This window comes from Ictalurus punctatus, chromosome 16 (genome assembly GCF_001660625.3).
Source record: "Ictalurus punctatus breed USDA103 chromosome 16, Coco_2.0, whole genome shotgun sequence".
Classification (NCBI taxonomy): domain Eukaryota; kingdom Metazoa; phylum Chordata; class Actinopteri; order Siluriformes; family Ictaluridae; genus Ictalurus; species Ictalurus punctatus.
The window spans coordinates 13,671,526-13,692,121 of NC_030431.2; the positions used below are offsets into that span (position 1 = coordinate 13,671,526).

The 20,596-nt window shown below is 41.8% G+C and overlaps 1 protein-coding gene across 1 annotated transcript in view; it reads right to left on the reverse strand.

Annotated features, from left to right (window-relative positions):
- LOC108276567 (caseinolytic peptidase B protein homolog) overlaps positions 1 to 20,343 on the reverse strand; it is a 31,928-nt gene extending 11,585 nt beyond the window's left edge. Inside the window, 2 exon segments of the mRNA XM_053687060.1 lie at positions 158 to 271; positions 19,816 to 20,343. Of these exon segments, the coding sequence (XP_053543035.1) occupies positions 158 to 271; positions 19,816 to 19,903 (202 nt within the window). The 5' untranslated portion in view covers positions 19,904 to 20,343.
- Positions 20,344 to 20,596: the final 253 nt, after the last annotated feature.

The window sequence follows — 20,596 nt, forward strand, 5'->3', positions numbered from 1 at the left end:
GACTCATGTAAACACCTTAATCACAATATTACCTTAATCAGAGTAAGGTCAATAATTAGATTACTGCTGTCCATGTAAACATAGTCAATTGAAAGTCCTCAGAAAGGTGTGTGTGTATGAATGTGCGTGTGTGTGTGTGTGTGTGTGTGCGTGTTACCTGAGGTGACAGTAGTGATGGCCCCCTCCTGACCGATGATGTGCTCCTTTGGTCTGCGCTCCAGATGAAACCTCCTTCTCTCTTCCACCTCCCTCTGTTCTGTTCGTCCATAAACTACAGACAGACAAAGGGACAGACAAAAAACAGACGGATTGACACACAGACAAATGGACAGACAGATGGAAGGACAGATGAAGAGACAGACAGACAGATGGACAGACAGACAGCCGTGCAGATGGACAGACAGACAAATAGATGGACAGAGAAAAACGTTAGCTTGATTATCATATTTACTTAAACAATTTTACTATTTAATTACAATTCATGATTAGTGACTGTGATACTCTGTGCGTGTATGTGTGAGTGTGTGTGTGAGAGAGAGTGTGTGTGAGAGAGAGAGGGTGAGAGTGAGTGCGTGTGACTGTGTGAGAGTGCGTGTGAGAGAGAGAGTTTGTTTGTGTGAGTGTGAGAGAGTGTGAGAGAGAGAGAGAGTGTGTGTGTGTATATGTGTGAGAGTGTGTGTGTGAGAGAGAGAAAGTTTGTGTGTGAGTGTCTATGAGTGTGTGTGTGTGAGAGAAAGTTTGTGTGTGAGTGTCTATGAGTGTGTGTGTGTGTGAGAGAGTGAGTGTGTGTGTGTGTGTGTGTGTGTGAGTGTGTGAGAGAGAGTGTGCGTGTGAGAGAGAGAGTTTGTGTGTGAGTGTCTATGAGTGTGTGTGTGTGTGTGTGTGTGTGAGAGAGCGAGTGTGTGTGTGTGTGTGTGTATGAGAGAGAGTGTGTGTGTGTGAGAGAGTTTGTGTGTGTGTGTGAATGTGTATGTGTGAGAGTGTGTGTGTGAGAGAGAGAAAGTTTGTGTGTGAGTGTCTATGAGTGTGTGTGTGAGAGTGAGTGTGTGTGTGTGTGTGTGTGTGTGTGTGAGTGAGAGAGAGTGTGTGTGTGTGATTGTGTGAGAGAGTGTTCCAGTTGCCTTTAAAACCCACAGGGAGTAAAGAATATAAAATAAGCAAACAAGTTTCAAACAGTATGTACACAGTCTTCTAAAAATTGATGAAATCTCACTTTTTCTTCTGCAACCACACATAATGCCCCTTCCAGACACCATATATTTTCAAATGATACAAGGTCTTTCATATCTTGGTAAAACTTAAAATCGATTAATATCCTAAATTTTAACAGAATCACAAAAACCAATAAAATACTGTCCCTTGAATTTGATTCAATTTTGTTCTTCCTGCTGACATATATGGCCATCTTTGCCTGCCCTATGATAAAATTTGTCAACTGACACTTAAACCTTTTTTTATTTTTTTTATTTTTTTTATTTAGAGTATTTAAAACCAAAAATAAAAGTTTTGAACACCATATATTTTCAAATGATACAAGGTCTTTCATATCTTGGTAAAACTTAAAATCGATTAATATCCTAAATTTTAACAGAATCACAAAAACCAATAAAATACTGTCCCTTGAATTTGATTCAATTTTGTTCTTCCTGCTGACATATATGGCCATCTTTGCCTGCCCTATGATAAAATTTGTCAACTGACACTTAAACCTTTTTTTATTTTTTTTATTTTTTTTATTTAGAGTATTTAAAACCAAAAATAAAAGTTTTGAACACCATATATTTTCAAATGATACAAGGTCTTTCATATCTTGGTAAAACTTAAAATCGATTAATATCCTAAATTTTAACAGAATCACAAAAACCAATAAAATACTGTCCCTTGAATTTGATTCAATTTTGTTCTTCCTGCTGACATATATGGCCATCTTTGCCTGCCCTATGATAAAATTTGTCAACTGACACTTAAACCTTTTTTTTTTATTTTTATTTTTTTTATTTAGAGTATTTAAAACCAAAAATAAAAGTTTTAAATCTCTCATAAAAATGGCCAAACAGTCTCTGTACAACAGTAAAAAGAGGCTTCAATCTCACACAGTGCAAAAACATGTGAAAAACAGATTCTCTCACAGCACAGAAAGGACATTCATAACTCACATCAGGGTTTAAAACACAAATAAAAGAATTAACAGCCACTGCACCGTGCAAAATCCTCCATTGTAAATCCCCACCCCTTTTTGTTAATGGTGACTTGTACATGGCTCTCCATTGTAGCTTTACATGTTCCTTTATTTGTAGAACACAACGCCAAGGTTTGTCAACTCTTTTGTCCAGAAACTTTTTATTTAGAGATAGTACACAAATTTTGTACAGTTCTTTCCCAGATGGTAACTTGGGACCCACAAAACTTAGTTTTTCCAGATTAAAAAAAACACCTGAGCACTCACGTACATTTGCCGAGACTCTAAAATCCGGTAAAGGATCTTGGTCAGTGGGACTACTTAGCCCCCCCGGAATATTCCTCCAGCATTTTCAAGACCTCTTCAGTCAACAGGGACCTCCATTCCACAAGGAACTGCGTGACTACACGGACTGACCTCATCTTTATGTGTCCACCAACTGCCACCGCGTTCCCAAACTCCGGTCCTGCTAAGGTTAGTAGGTCACCCAGAGTGGCAACTCCAGCCCTGCGGAACCCCTCCATAAGAGCAGGAAACGGCTTTCTCCGAGATACATCTAAAATGGAACCATTTATGATTGGCTCCTGCAGCAGCCAGTAGAGAGAACTTGAGCATTGTACTCTCTGCACTGTTAAAAGTCCCCACACTTTAAAAACATTACGGTAAAAAACAGGAAGTTTCCTGATGTCCATCTTTTTCGGGTCCATCCAGAAAAGAGGTTTATGTAAATCCAGCCCTTCAAGTGTCCGTAAAATGGCACATGCTACAGCCTTCCAGTTTGAATTTACAGGTCCATGTAGCAGCCTTTGCACAAACTGTAACCAAAAGGCTGCTGTCCTGCTCTGCAGGTGTACCAGTCCATGTCCCCCTTCATCTTTGGGGTGAAACAGAACACTCTGTGGAACCCAGTGTAGATTGTCCCCCAAAAAATTAACCAAAATTGACTGGATTTTAGATAAAGCATGTATTGGGGGATGGAAGCACTCAAGCCTATGCCAGAGGGATGAGGCTACCAGGTTGTTAATTATAAGCACACGCCCCCTAAAGGACCATTTTTTTAACTAAAAAATTCCACTTCTCCAAATGACCCTTTACCTTCTCAACAGTCCCTTCGAAGTTTTTTCCCCATAAACCCTTCGTCTCCTAAAAACACCCCCAAATACTTAAAACCATCTCTACACCATAATAAGCGGTCTGGGAGGCTTGGGACGCCACCTAACCATGTCCCGATTAAAAACGCCAAGCTTTTCTCCCAGTTCACCTTGGCGGAAGAAACAATTCTAAAATCGTCAGTGATCTTCAACATCGTATCAACATCCCTCTGGCTGCCAACAAGTATCGCCACATCATCAGCATATGCTGATAGTTTAAAAACACCCTCACACTTTGGAATTGTTATACCTTGCAGTTCTGTTCTCAGTTTTGCTAAAAGAGGTTCAATCGCAAGGGAATACAACATGCCTGATAGTGGGCATCCTGGTCTTATTCCCCTATGAACTTTAAAAGGAGCACACAAGTCACCATTAATCTTCAGTATGCTTTCACTGTCACGGTACAGAACTCTTATTTTATCAATAAAATCCGAATTAAAACCAAAAGCAGTCAAAACGTTCCATAAGTAGGTATGCTCAACCCTGTCGAAAGCCTTTTCCTGGTCAATTAAAACCAAATCACATTCCAAATTAAAAATCCTTCTGACCTCTACGACGTCCCTAATGAACGAAATGTTATTGTGAATAAATCTACCCGGCACACAGTAGGTCTGGTCTGGATGGATCACCTCTTCCATGACTAAACTAAGTCGGTTTGCCAATACCTTAGAGAGCAGTCGATATTCCACGCAGAGAACTGAAACAGGTCTCCATGATTTTATGTCGTGTAGATCTCCTTTTTTGGGCAACAGAGTCAATACTGCTCTGCGACAACTGAGTGGCAGCTGCCCCGTGACTAAACTGTCACCCGGTACCTCCAGTAGGTCTGCACCCATTTCAGGCCAAAAAGACTTATAAAAGTCAGCTGGTAGACCATCGATCCCTGGTGCCTTGCCACTTTCCATACCCTGGAGGGCTCATAGCAGTTCCTCTAGGGTCAACGCCCCTCCGAGGTTTGCATGTGTTTCCTTTGACACCTGAGGGAGATCCTTCAAAAAGACGTTATCATGGGCCTGTTCATTGGAGATTTCACACTTGTACAGTTCCTTGTAGAAACCGACTGCTCTCTTTCGAATTTCTCTATGGTCCAATAAAAGTGTCCCATCATCAGAAAAAAGGCCATGTATCATCTTATTTTGACCATTCTTCTTTTCCAAATTAAAAAAGAATTTTGACAGTGCATCCATACACTCCACAGTCTGAAACCGTGACCTGACCAGAGCTCCTTGTGCGGTAACGTCTAGCAATTTAGTCAATAAATTATTTTATTTCTTAAATTTTCTATGCATACCTGCCGTCCTGTGTTTTTCATTAACTCTTGGTGCGGCATTATTTCATCTTCCAAGGATTTCATGCGTAGAGTTGTGTCTCTCATGACATTGGAATTATATTGTTGACACAGCTGTTTAATTTGTGTTTTGGCAAAATCCCACCACTGTTGCACCGATTTAAAAGAACCCTTTGTGGTTCTAAAATCACTCCAAAAATATTTAAACACATCCCTAAAATGAACATCTTGCAATAAACTGGTGTTAAAATGCCATACGCACTCTTATGTTTGAGTTTACTTAAATACACAGTAGAGAGAACCATACAATGGCCCGTAAATCCTACTGGTATAATTACACAACTTCTAAAAGCACTTAACTGGTGTTTAAAACCATAAAATTTATCCAATCTGGCCATAGAGAGCATATTATTATAGGAGTGCACCCAGGTATACTGCTTTTGCATGTGGTGAAAATTTCTCCAAATGTCCACAAGGTCACAGGAATTCATTAACTCGACTAGCCTTCTACGTGATGGCATATGGGGCTCTACATGATTCCTGTCTATACTCAGCTCTGTACAATTAAAATCCCCCCTAGAATTAAAAAATCATCAGAGTCACAATTCTTCAGGACATTATCTAAGGTTCGTAAAAATAACATTCTTTCAATGGCTGCGGTCGGGGCATAAACACAAACAAAAACAACCCACCTATTCTCATTGTGCGCTAACCTTTAACAGTCGACCCTTTATAATTTCATCAACTTGATAAGCACAGGGAATAAAATTATGGGAAAATAAAATAGCTACTACCCCACTGGAAGATGTCTTATGACTTAAAAAGGATAACCCTTTAAACTCCCTGGTCCAGTCAGTGGCATTACTGGCATCTGTGTGGGTTTCCTGAGCAAAGATTACATCAATTTTCTTTTGCTTTGCTGTTTCAAATAAGCTAAACCTTTTATTTCTTTCCCTTGCCCCATTTAAATTCAATGAAGCAATTCGAAACTCACTCATAAATATGAGGAAAAATAATAGATTAACATACCTAATGTCTAGGATTGACTATCACTATCATTATAGTCTAACATTACATTGACTTTTGTAAGGATTTTCTTTAGACGGTATCCCTCTTGATCAGTGAAACCCCCTTGTTTTTTTAATGATCCGTTCCACATCTGGAAAAAAACTCGTCTATCCTCACATTCCTAGCATGTTTAGTTTTTTCTCAGAAAAGCCTTGATGTTGTCCGCGCTATATTCATGGCTCGAAAAGCCACTTAGATTTACACTACATGTAATACTACAGTCAGACGCTTCGCTCTCGCTCTCTACCGCCACAGAATTCAACTCCTCTGCAACATCTTTCCTCTTAGCCTGTGCATGAGGACGGTTTCTCTGTCTCCTTCTCTGGGACACCTTGAACACATTCTCTTCCGTATCCATATGAGAGCTTTCACCCCCAACTTCATCAGCAAGGGACAGATCAACACTATCTAGTGACACCGTACTGTCCTGTGTATCCTTATCACATAAATCAGGCTCACTCTCAGCCTTCTCTTCTTCACCTGGTTTAACACCGACACCCTGGTGAGAGGGGCCAGCTTCAGGTGTCTCCACCTGAGAAGGTGCTGCTGCTCCCTCTCCCGGTGTGTGGGCCCCATCCACCCCAACACCCTCTCCGGCAGTAACCTCGTTAGCATTATTACCATTTTCAGGATTCACACGTTTTTCCGGACAGGCCACACAAGATGACCAGATAAACCGCACCCAAAACACTTCATTGTAGTAGTAGTAGCGTAAATAACATAATTAAAATCTTCCACCTTTACATTGAGTGTCAGATCCAGATCATTATTATCCTTCAAAACCATGTACACAAAACGTCTGAAAGACACGATATGTTTTACACGAGGGGATTTATTTGTAATCGCTATCTTCTTGATCTGAGAGACCAATTTTCCATAGCGGGATAAAGTTTGTGACAGTACCTCATCCTTAATAAAAGGAGGAACATTAGACAGGATGACTTTTTTAGACGGGGCCGATAAAGGAAGCACTAAGTGGAACACATCATCAATCACAACTCCGTTGTCAACCATTTCGTTTGCCAACTCCACCGTTTTCAGAAACAACACGACGGCACTATTCATACGGGCCGCAGACAGAATATTGTCGTATCCAACACTCTCCCCCATGGCCAGACTAACCTCCTCAACGCTGGCGGTAGTGGCTACTTTTATAGCATGCCGCCGCGTGAGGGAATCATACTTCCCCGTACCTGAGGCAGCCATGCTCCCAACCACGGAAACAGCCGCCCAGGCCAGCGGGAAAAATCACACACAAACACACAACAAACAAGAGTAAATTAAGACTCCCTCAGAAAACAAAGACCTAAAAGGTAATCGTATTTCTGAAGAAAAGATAGATAGAAAAATGAACAAGCGAACTTTGGGGCAGCAGCCTCGGCCACGCTCCGCACACACTCACTCACTCACTCACTACCGCTCCGACTCCGCCCACTCACTCACTCAGTCCATGCGCACACACAAGAGAAAGAGAGAGATAGAGAGAGAGAGAGAGAGAGATTCTATCCATGGATTTGCATTGACTCTGCCCACAGAATTACATACTCATTAGAACAAACACACAAAACAGAAAAAAATTAGTTATTTTCTCATTTTTGTGGATGTTTATCAAGTTTCTACATGCTATTACATACACACACACTTAAAACATCAGGTCTGTGTGCATGTGTGTGTGTGAGAGACTTTTTTTTTTTTTTTTTAACTTTTAAACTCTCTTTATTTACCAACTGTTTAGGGAAAACAGAAAATATCACTCATTGAAAAAGAAAAGAAAAAAAGATCTACATATTTCAACATGGATGTAAAAGAATGGTTAAATTAATAAAACAATCACCATCATCCGTTATAAAAAACAAACCCACATTTGCGCACCATGTCTTTTCAAACATTTCCACATTGTCATTCATTATATGGAACTCAAGTTCAAGTTTAATCCGTGACTCTATTAGAGCTCTGAATAAGTTCACGGTGTTGATTTATCTTCCTTCTGTTTTTAGTCCATAAGATTTCCAACTGGCTACTTTTGCCTGTCCAACTAGAAAGTTGATCAATGTGACACGTTCTCTGCAGGAACGGGAATATTTACAACCTAAAATAAAAATTGCTTTAGAAAAAGATGACCCAAGGTTATTGATTATTCTGTCCAATGCGTTGAAAAGAGGATCCAGTCTGTGGCAGTCACAGAAGCAGTGGAACACAGTGTCTGGTAGTCCACAGAACCTGCAGAGGGGAGAGTGAGGTTACACTTAAACAGGAAGGTAAAGTTCAGCATTGCAGAGTGACGAACTCGCCACTGTAGGTCTCCAGATCGTTTGGTAGAGGATTCTTATAGAGCACCCTCCACGTAGGGGACTGAGACGAAGGAGCGGATAGGTGTATTCTCCACTTTGTGTCTGTCTGTCCTTTGAGCTCTCTTCAAAGTTCGTTTTTTAATTGGTCCTTTGTCATCATTGAAAAGGGGACGTCTTTAAGTCCTTTGTATGAGAGAAGTTGGCCTGCGTCATCGTCATCTGGAGCTTCGCTGGGAGTTATGTACAACTCTGGAAAAGACATTTGGTCAGGATCTCCAGTCATGTAGTTATTTATGAACGTCAGTAGGGGTGTGGGGAACAAAGCCTTCAAAGTCCTTACCACATTCCCCACAATGCTCTCTGACCTGCCTCCAATCTCTCTGAAAAGTTGGTGTACTTGTATCCACTCTCGCTTATCCTGGTCAATAAGATCTCCCACCTTGGCTACTCCTGCTGAGATGAAAGCAGTAATCTCGCTTCTAGACTCAGTTTGTTCAGGGAGCCAGGTGTTATAGAAAAGTGGTTCATTCAGACCATAATGATCTTTCCGTTGCATTCTAAGCTGAGCCCAGATTGTAAAAACTGTTCCATAAAAGTGACAGATAGGCGCGGTCTTTGTGGCACTATTAGACATTAAGAACATCTGTCTGTTGATTCCCATTCTTCCTGCAAACCTCAGTACTGCAAGCCCAAAATTAACCCATGGCACAGTACTTGGAGAGTACAACAGTTTCTGAGCAGTTTATAGTCTCAGGGCCTTCACCTTGGACTGAAGATGGATCAGGCTCTGCCCGCCCTCACACGCTGGTAAACTCAGTGCACCGGATGTTATCCAATGGTGCCCCAGACGAAGTCCACAAAGCACTTCTGAAGTTGGTGTAAGAGTTCTTGAGGTGGATCCAATACTGTCAGACAGTGCCATAGCATTGAATCAGCCAAGTTGTTTATCACTAGAACCCTGCCCCTATAGGACAGCTGTGATTGAATCCATCTCCATCTATTTATCTTTTCTAGAACCTAATTGGTCAATCCATCCCAGTTCTTCTGCATATATCGATCTGTGCCAAAGAAGATCCCAAGTATTCTCAGTCCCTCTTTGCTCCATGAACACGCCTGTGGGAGGTGAGGTATATTCTCCTCCTGCCATTGACCTAGAAGCAAGGCATCAGTTTTGTTCCAGTTTACACATGCAGATGATGCTCTCTGAAAGGCATTGAGGCCAGAACACACATGACCGATGTCATCCTCGGACCTGATTATCACCATCACATCATCAGCATATGCTGTGAGCTTGATTGGGGTCACATCAGATAAGTCAGGGCTTAACACTGAAAACCCTTGCAGATTTTCTCGCAGGTGTCTTAGCAGGGGCTCAATGGAGAGTGTGTACAGCAGACCGGACAGGCTACAGCCTTGTCGAACACCTCTGTGCACGGAAAAAGTTCTTGTTAGTGTTCTGTTTATTTTTAGCATACTGTACACATCAGTGTACAGCAGCCTAATCCATGAGATGAAGCGTCCACCAATACCAAAAGATGTTAAGGTCTTAAAAAGATAACCATGATCCACTCTGTCAAAAGCCTTCTCTTGATCTAGTGACACTAGTCCTATCTCTACCTTATATAGCTCTGTGATGTGTAACAGGTCTCACACTAGAAAAAGTTTGTTGAAGATTGAGCATTCTGGGACGCAGTATCCTCAGGTACTATTGTGGATAAAAATCTTTTAAGGTGGTTTGTTAATGCCTTTGAAAAGATTTTATAATCTGTCCCAAGGAGAGAGACAGGACGCCAGTTCTTTAAGCTACCATGGTCTCCTTTTTTGGGTAACAGTAATTACAGCTTTCCTACAGCTGAGAGGTAGAATTTTGATTCCATACATCTGAGTATGACAAAGTGCAGCTCTGAGCCAATCAAGGACCAGAATGTTTTACAAAATTCGGAGGTCAATCCATCCAGCCCGGTGACTTTCCATTTGACAGTTGTTGAGTAGCTGTACTGAGCTCTTCTAACAAGAGTGATTCTTCAAGTTCGTTTCTCTCACACTCGCTCAGCTGTGGTAGTCCATTCAGAAGTTCTTCAGTTGCTTCAGGATCACATGGCTGACTGTTGTACAGTTTCTAATAAAAAGATAACGCTTGTAGAATGATGTCATCTTTGTCTTCTTTGTAGTTTCTTGTCCATTGGGTAGTTTCAAGTGACTGATGGACTTCTTCTCTCTGTTTTTTTTCCTCCAGTGCAAAGAAGAAAGATGTAGATGAGTCCATTTTATTATATTGTGTAAACTTTGCACCTTGTTCTCTCTTCATACAAGTATTTCAGAAGAATTTTGTTCTTCTCCAGTATTTCATTTGTTCTTGTTTCTTCTTCTTCACTTATTGAGCTGCTAAGTTTCAGTATTTCTTTTTCAAGAAAGTTGATCTTTTCCTTGATTTCTCTGGTGCTGTTTTTCGTGTATTGTTGGCAGAAGATCTGAACCTGAACTTTACCAATGTCCCAATACTGGTTTACTGGTGCAGACTGAAACTTTCTCTCTCTCCAAGACTTCCGGAAAAGTGTAAAAGCATGAATAAAGTGATGATCCTGTAATAACCTGTTGTTAAAATGCCAGTGATGCTGTCGGAAAGTGCTCAATATGGTATTGACAGCGACAGAAATGTAATGATGGTCAGAAAGAGGAGTGGGATGAATGTAACTGTTATAAAAATCTGCCTCTGTTGAATTTTTGAGTATAAAATCTATTGAGTCTTGCTGTAAGAATCTTTTCATGGGTAGATTTTAACCAAGTATACTGTCTGTCTATGGGTAGAGTTTCCCTCCACACGTCTACTAGATTATGGTTTTGTACCACAGTTCTGAGTGCTTCTGCTGAACGAGAATGAGGTTCACCATGGTTTCAATATACACTATGATTCAAAATGCAATTGAAATCTCCAGCTAAAATGATTATCCTTTCTTGAGGAATATCTGAGATGGCTTTATTCAAAAGATCAAAAAAAGGGACACGTTCTGTCCCAATGTTGAGAGCATACATGTTAATCAGGGAAAGCGAGAGTTTGTGTAGATCAATATCTACTCTCTGCATCCTTACAGGTATAATTTCTACTGCGTTTATTGGTTGTTCTCGAATATCTACAGAAAACAATATAGCGACCCCAGCACTCATGTTTGAACCATGACTGTGCCAAACTTGACCTTTCCACTCACTTAACCACTGTATTTGATTACTGGTGTCTGTATGTGTTTCTTGTAGGAATATTATGTTAGCTTTTTTTAGGGACAAAAAATTAAAAAGACTAAAACACTTCTCAGCACTACGTCATCCATTAATGTTGAGTGAGCCAATGTTTAGAGAGGACATGTTATTTTTTTTTATTTAAATTAACATTGCCCCTTCTTTTTGGACATATATTGTATCATACTTTTCACTTTTGGCATTAATTTTTTTAGGTGGTAGCGTTTTAGTTGGTCAAGTTCTTCAAGAGTGGCATTTTGCATTGCTACATGGCATGACAGATAAAAACGTGAGAGATTAGGAAAAAAGGTATCGATTTTGGGTTTCTTAGCCTCTTTTGTCAGATCTAAAAAAGCGTTTATCTGTAATGTGGTATAAAGCTGAGAACTACTGAAAGTTTTGTGTAGTCTAGCTACCATCTCCTAGGAATCAACGTCCGCATCAGAGCCACTCTCTAGACCTTCAAGTTCGTTTTCTGACTCATTATCACGTTGTGAGCTTTCTAAAGCCATCTCAGAACAAGTTTCCTGCATTTCCTCCTCTAACTCGAGTAAAACGTTAGGATCAGCCTCTGGATGAACAGGCTGTGGGTGCTCTTCACTTCACTAAACATCTCATCTGTTCGGAGCTGATGAAGATGATGTAATCTTTATTCTCTAGCGTTAGTTTAACAGAGAGAGAGAGCGGCTCATGTTGTGTGTTTAGGATCAGGTAGGTGAAATGGCGGAAAGACATGACGTGTTTAATATCCGGGTTTTTTAAACCCAAAGGAATCGTTTTAATCTGTGCTGTTAACTTTCCGTAGCGCTCGAGCACACTTTTTAAAGTTTCATTTTTAATAAAAGGAGGCACGTTAGACAGCACAATTTTCTTAGAGACACCGGAAAGTAGAAAAACACGAACATACTCATTGTTTTCACTAGGCCCTGTTCAATTAGCGTATCCGCCATTTCAACTTCAGCAAGAAAAACCACCACTGCTTTGTTCATCCGAGAAGCTGATCTGATGTTTAAACCACCAACCTGATTACTGAAAGCAGTTAGAACTTCTTCAATTGGTATGGAGTCATCCAGCATGCATTCACACCCATGTCTCACTCCATTTTGGAGCGAGTTCTGCCGACAATACTTGGCTCACATACTGTTAACCTAACTAAAAACACTTACTTTAGAACAATAGACTAAAGAAGAAAACAGAAAGGAAAGTATTTGAAAAAGGACTACAAAACACTCAGAGACGTGCTCTAACCACCTGCACTCTCGCCTGCTATCCACAATCCTCAAAGAGACAGCGAGAGGGAGAGAAAGAGAGACAGTGGGAGAGAGAGAGACATACAGACTCAGAGAGAGAGACAGATAGAAACAGAGATTCTATCCATGTATTTGCATTGACTAATATAATATCGCCCACATAATTACATACCCATTAGAACAAACACACATAACAGACAAAATTAGTTATTTTCTCATTTTTGTGGATGTTTATCAAGTTTGTACATGCTATTACATACACACACACACACTTAACACATCAGGTCTGTGTGCGTGTGTGCGTGTGTGTGTGTGTGTGTGTGTGTGTATAAATGTGTGTGTGTGTGTGAGAGAGAGAGAGAGAGAGACTTGACTTTTACAATCTTTTATTTTTAACAAAAGGTCACATTATACACATTAAAGTCAAATGTGACTCAATATAAAAAATAAATAAATATTTAGAGAGCATTAAAAAAACATAAATATACAGGTTATAAATTAGGTTAATAAAATAAATCAGCACAACAAAAGGCTAGTCGTTAAGAACATTATCAGCCTAATGCAGGTGTAAAACAAAGTTCTCCCTCCACTACAGAACACAGAGCCTCCTCGCAGCACCACACCGCCTTGAACATCTCCACGTCTCCCATACTATTGTAAAAGTTAAAATCGATCAGAATCCGTGATTTGATCAATCTACAGAGAATTTTTCTGGCATCGCAGTCTGTGTTCTGTGCCACTTTGTTTTTCCTGCTTAGGTATATCGACATTTTTGCTTGACCAAAGATAAAATTGATCAGCTGACACTTAAACCTGTTCTTTCTGACGTATTTAAAACCAAAGATAAAAATCTGAAAAGTAAAATCCACATAAAATGACCTCAGGTTGTTTTTTAAAAACACAAACAATGGCTGCAACCTGGAGCAATGTATAAACGCATGAAAAACAGTCTCTCTCTGTGAACAGAATGGACATTCCTGTGTGACCTCAGGGTTTAAAATGGAGATAAAAGAATTCACAGAAACAATTCCATATAAAATCCTCCATTGGAGGTCAGCAAATTTTTTAGTTAAGGGTGGTTTGTAAAGTGCCCTCCACTCCGGTTTAACATCATCATTAAAACCCAGTACAGCTCGCCATGGGGTGTCCACTCTCCCATTCAGCTTTTTCTTATTTAAAACTTTCACGCAGGCTTTGTACAGGAGCTTGCCGGTCACTGTCTCAATGTTCATGTCACTGTTGAACTCCAGGAGGGGGCCACCACACCCATCTAGATCTGGAGCGATGCCCAGCTGGGGAAAAGGTTCCTCTTCTATAGGTCCAGTCTTGCTTGTTTCATTGTTCATCAGCTGAGCACGCTCCTCTGACGTTAGGGTGGACCTCCAGCAATGTAGGAGCTTGTTCACAATACGCAGCGACCGTAGTCCCAGGCTCGCTGCCAAGTCCTCAGCCCGTGACAGGTCCGTTCCTGCGATGTTCACCAGCTGCCGGAGTGTCACAATCCCCGATGAGACCAGAACTCTGGATAATGATGGGGTGGTCACACCAGAGATATCTAATCTCCCACCATTCACCAGGGGTTCCTCCAGCAGCCAGTATGGTGTTCTGCACCCCTTGATTTGTTTTTAAAAAAAAGTCCATATTTTAAAAAGCCCACTATAAAAAACTGGTAATCCAGCAAGGTCTAGCGTTTTTGTGTCCATTAAAAACAACGTTCTGTCTAATCCCAGTCCTCCTACTGTGTGTAACAGCCTATAAGCTGCTGCTCTCCATACCAACCTCTCAGGTCCAGTGAGGAGTCTCTGGATGAACTGGAGTCGGAAAGTCGCAGTTCTGCTGGCTATATGGATCAGCCCCTGCCCCCCCTCCTCCTTGGGCAGGTGAAGGACACTTTGAGGGATCCAGTGTAGTTTGTCCCAGAAGAAGTCCACTAGCAGGGCCTGGATGTTCGAGAGCAGGTTTGGTGGCGGATCCACACATGCCAGCTTGTGCCACAGGGTTGATGCTGCCAGGTTGTTGATGACCAGCGTGCGTCCCCTGTAAGACATTTTTGGGACCAACCACTTCCACCTGTTCAACCTGCCCTTTATCTTTTCAACGACATCTTCCCAATTTTTATTTAGAAACTCAGTGCTGCCTAGATAAACACCCAAGTACTTAAAACCACCCTCTTTCCACGCCAAACCAGCTGGTAATATGGGCTGCCCACCACCCCACTCTCCAACTAAAATGGCTTCACTTTTGGCCCAGTTGACCTTGGCAGAAGATAAAATCTCAAAATCTTTTAAAACATCAATTAAAATAGTCACATCAGTTTGTGTTCCCAGCATTACGACTAAGTCATCTGCATATGCTGAGAGACACAGAGAAGCGCTGGATTGAGATATCTTAAAACCAGAAAGTTGATTTCTCAGTTTACATAAAAGAGGTTCAAACGCTAGGGTATACAGCATGCCTGACAGAGAACAGCCTTGTCTAATACCTCTGTAGACTCTAAAAGGGGCACACAAACCACCATTAACCTTCAGTACACTCTCAATTTCACTGTACAAGGTCTTGATCATGGCTATGAAACCTGGGTTGAAACCAAAGGTTTCCAGCACCTTCCACAAGTATTCATGTTCAACCCGGTCAAAAGCCTTTTCCTGGTCTAGAAAAATAAGGCCAGTCTTTAATCCCAATAGCCTGGAGACGTCCAAAATGTCACGAAATGATAATAAATGTATATTATCAAGTATAGACCTGCCGGGTACACAGTACGTCTGGTCAAGATGAGTGATTTGCTCCATTACCTTAGTCAGTCTTGAAGCTAGCGCTTTTGAGAGCAGTTTGTAGTCAGTGCACAACAGTGAGACCGGGCGCCAGTTCTTCAAATGCGTCAGGTCTCCCTTTTTGGGCAGGAGGGTCAGGACGGCTCTCCTGCAGCTCAATGGGAGCTCACCTCCCTTCACACTGCCTAGCAACACTTCTAGCACATCCTGCCCTATAACTGTCCAGAAGGCTTTGTAGAATTCTACAGGGAGACCGTCTATGCCTGGCGCCCTTCCATTCTCCATCCCTTGGAGAGCTTCATGGAGCTCTGCTAGAGTTAGCTCTATGTCTAGATCGCTGGCCACATGCTCTGAGAGTTTTGGCAGGTCTTTAAGGAAGCCCTCTTCTACTGTCTGTGCCCCTGACTGCTCACTGCTGTACAGCTTCGAGTAGAAGCTAACTGTCTGCTTGCGAATTTCAGCGGGATCTGACAGAAGATCTCCTGATTCTGTTCGCACAGCATGTATGAATCTTTTCTGTCCATTCTTCTGCTCTAGACCAAAAAAGAACTTAGAAGGAGCATCCATCTCATTCATGCTTTTAAAGCGTGAGCGGACCAGCGCCCCCTGTGCTGTGATGCCCAACAGGTCATTCATTATAGCTTTTTTACTTTTGAGGGCTTCAACCTGCCCTCGATCTCCTGTGGTCTCCAAACACTGGAGTTCCACTATTCCAGTCTCCAAAGCTTTCAGAGATCTGACAATGTCTCTCGTGACATTAAGAGTGTACTGTTGACAAAATGCCTTAATTTGAGCTTTGGCCACATCCCACCACTGTTGTATAGAACTAAAAGCCATCTTTTCATATTTAAAAACATTCCAGAAATAAATAAAAGATTCTCTAAAATTAGTATCCTCTAAAAGTGCAGTGTTAAAATGCCAGTATGCACTTTTTGGTTTTACATTTTCTTTACTGACAATACACTGCACCATACTGTGATCAGAGAGGCCTACTGGAACAATAAAACATTTAGTAAAAAGTGTCAGCTGATGTTTAAAACCATAAAAGCGATCTAGTCTTGCCAGGGAGAGTGTGTTGTCTATGGAGTGGGCCCACGTGTACTGCTTCTGGTTTCTATTTAAATTTCTCCAAATATCAATCAGTTCGTGAGCCTCCATCATCTCCCACAGGCGCTTACGGGAGGCTACATGAGGTTCTGTGTGGTTCCTGTCCAAGTTGTCTGTTGTGCAGTTAAAATCCCCACCCAGAATTAAGGTATCGGCAGTGTTGCAGTCAGCAATGACATTGTCTAGTTTATCTAAGAAAACCATTCTCTCCACTGCACTGGTGGGAGCGTACACACAAATAAAAACAAAGCTCTCATTCTCATAGATAGCTCTTACTTTTAAAAGCCTCCCATTTAAAACCTCAACTACTGTATAAGAACTGGGAGTAAAATTGCGAGCAAACAGTAGGGCAACCCCACCACTAACTGATGTATTGTGACTTAAAATTGCCAGCCCACCCCACTCCTTCATCCAGCTAGTAGCATTATTGACATTACTATGTGTTTCTTGCAACATCACTACATCAATACGCTTCTGCGTTAGTAACTCATACAGTTTTACACGTTTTTCATGTTCTCTTGCCCCGTTAATGTTTAAACTTGCAATACGAATCCCACTCATAAGAACAAGGTGTAGATAAAACAAGCAGATGATAAAACCCATTTTAATATAAAACACACCAAACACTCTACTGGTCATCATCAGAAGTTTCTCTGCTGACTTTAGTAATGAATTTCTTCAGACGATAAATCTCAGTGTCAATAAAAGCTCCTTCCCTTCTAAAATGTTTGACATCATGGATAAACTGCTTCAAATCTGGGAAATGTTCTTCTACTACAATGTTCTTTTGCCATTTGGTATTCTGTAAGAACTCCTTAATGCTCTCAGCACGGTATACAACTTCTCGCTTTTCTTCCTGAGAGCCAAAGTTAAAAACAGAATCTGACATGTAATCATCACTGTCTGTTTCTTTTTCGTCTATTTTAGTGTCTCTTTTGGCCTGTTTGCTCCCTTGTCCCTTACCTCGTTTCTTCCGCTTGTTCGGTACTTTAAACATGGGTTCGTCCTCCATCTCCACGTCTCCCCCATCCCCCGGCGTAGTGACTGGTGCTTCTGAGCGACTGCTCTGCACCCCTGTACCTGCCTCTGCCAGCGCAGGTATCTCCAGCTCTGCACCAGAATCCACTGCGTCTTTGTCAGTCAGACAAGGATTCTCTAGTTCAGGCAAGCAGGACTTCTCTGGAGCCACTTCAGTCAAGCAGGGCTTCTCTGGGGTTGGTATATCCTTTGTGGGTTCCTGGGCTACAGGCTGAGATTGGGGTTCGCTCTCACTAGGCTCTGGTGCAGTAGCAACTCCGGGGCTTTCAGCAGCGGGCTGAGCTGCAGCCGCAGGGGGAACGGCTCCAGAAGGCCCAGCTACTTCCTGCCCCGGTCGCTCAGAAACACCAGGGTCACTCTGTCTCTCAGGACAGGCCTGGACAAGATGTCCTATTTTGCCACATTTAAAACATTTTATGTCTGTGTCTGTAGATACAAAAATGCTGTAGCCATAGCCTTCTACACTGAATTTAAACACTAGGTTCAGTTCCTCAACACCATCTTTCAGAATCATAAAAGCCATTCTTCTAAAAGACACCAAGTGCTTAACTAGTGGGGACTTACAGCCAAGGGGGATTTTCTTTATGGGGGAGACCAACCGCCCGTATCTAGACAGTTCTTTGGATATTATCTCATCGGAGATGAAGGGAGGGACATTAGACAGTATAACCTTTTTGGATGGGGAACTTAGGGAAGAGACCATCGTTAGCTCATTATTGAGCACAATTCCTTTCTGGACTAGCTTGTTTGCTCTATCAACGTCATTCACAAAGACTACAATTGCACTGTTCATGCGGGAGGCAGAGACAATGTTCTCATGCCCCACCACTTCTCCTACCGCAAACACACACTCCTCCACACTCGCCCTGCACGCCACCCTCACACCGTGCCGGCGAGTCAAACTCTCACACAGCCGCGTGTTTGGAGCCGCCATGCTCCTCTACCGCGACACACACACACACACGCACTTACTCGCTTTCACACTCGCTCACACACACACAAATAATTTATCCGAGATGTTTACACGGAAAAAAAAACTGCATCAAATGCCGAAAAAAGCTGGCGAAACGCCAACCGCTCTCACACGCTCAACACGCCACACTCGCTCCACTACCGCGCATGCGCAGAGAGAGAGAGAGAGAGAGAGAGAGAGAGAGAGAGAGAGAGAGAGACAGTGGGGGAGAGAGAGACAGACAGTGGGATAGAGAGAGACAGAGAGGGAGAGAGAGAGAGACAGAGAGAGGGAGAGAGCGAGAGAGACAGACAGACAGAGAGAGAGAGACAGTGGGAGAGAAAGAGAGACAGATAGAGAGAGACAGTGGGAGAGAGAGAGACACAGAGAGAGAGACAGTGGGAGAGACACAGACAGTGGGAGAGAGAGAGACAGAGACACAGACAGTGAGAGAGACAGACAGACAGTGAGAGAGAGAGAGAGAGAGAGAGAGAGAGAGAGACAGTGAGGGAGAGACACAGACAGTGAGAGAGAGAGACAGTGGGAGAGAGAGAGACAGACACACAGACAGTGAGAGAGAGACAGACGGGGGGAGAGAGAGACAGAGAGAGAGAGAGAGAGAGAGACAGAGACTCAGAGAGAGAGACAGATAGAAACAGAGAGATTCTATCCATTTGCATTGACTCTGCCCACATAATTACATACTCATTAGGACAAACACACATAACACAAAATTAGTTATTTTCTCATTTTTGTGGATGTTTATCAAGTTTGTAAATGCTATTACTTACACACACACACACACACACACACACACACACACACACACACACACACACTTAAAACATCAGGTCTGTGTGTGTGTGTGTGTGTGTGTGTGTGTGTGTGTGTGAGAGAGAGAGAGAGAGAGACTCCCTACTGCTTATTCAATTAAAAGTGAGGCGTACCAGCTAGACTGTTGTTCCCTCATTACAGGACATTTGTGTCTGTGTGCATGTGTGTGCATGTGTGTGTGTGTGTGTGTGTGTGTATATATAAGAGAGAGAGATTTTTGTTTTGTTGCTTGACCTGCACTGCCCGAGGCAAAGACGTGTCGATAGACAGAATGTGCTCATACTCATCACATTTAAAACACAATAAATACAGACGTGCAAAGATTTCAGAGGATACGAACAAATTATTTAGGTCATGAAGCAAATCTCAGAGCTCTGTTTCTTTTCATTTCTGTCACTTTTGATGTGTAAGTGTAATTTCCTGCATCACTTTACACAGGAACTCTTCCACAGCGTCATTTCATCTCTACACCATTGCGAGTGTTTAGTGAAAATCTCACACAGCCTTTAACTCGCTCCTAACATCAGCTTTAAACACTTACCCAAAGCACACGTTAACTAAAAGCCATGTGTTAAGTAAAGATCACCTTCCTGTCCTGATTAAAGACTGGAGTTAATCTCAAAATAACGTCAATAAAACTCTGAACCCGCACCGGCAGAGAGCACGACCAGCACCGCAGCACAGGCGATCTTATCCAGGATCCAGTTCTTCAGATCCAGCAGAAATATTCGGAAATCCATCGCTTTCTTCAGTGTCACACAGTGAGTTGAGAGAGAGATGAAGTTGTTCTTTCGCGAAGCAGAAACTCAATGTTGTGTTTTGGTTCAAAATAATTCCACGGACCGCATTTATCACCTTGGAGACATTTTAAACACAAACAATTTTAAGAAAAAGAACAAACACAGATGACGCACAAGATTCAATATACAGGTCCTCGAACTGAAGTTGGTGGGACGTTGGACGTTCGATATTCGCAGATATGTTGAAATTAAGGGACCGTCTCTAAAGCTACATACGACATTGTTAAACACGTTTATAACTCCAATAGCATTTGAAGGGAATTATGTACAGTTATATAACCAACTGTAAAGTGTTCATCTAGGTGTCAGCTATAATGCACAGCTCTTAGATTTTTGATATTTACTACTACTACTATCCTGGTATCATTGACCTGCTTTATGATGCAATTTCAGCCAAACTTTAGAAAGACGGTATTATATTTCTGTATATATCTTTACCTCTCTGCTGGCATGCTTCAAGGTTTGTTAGAGGTATTAGTGGTAATTTGCTGTACTTGGTTTATGGCAAACCACTCCACTTTTGTCTTGTCTGTCCAAAGGATATTGGTATAAAAATCTTCTATCCTATCACTTTTATTTCCTTTTACCTTCATATGTTATGCATTAAAGCGTGACTTAAATCTTCCACATTAA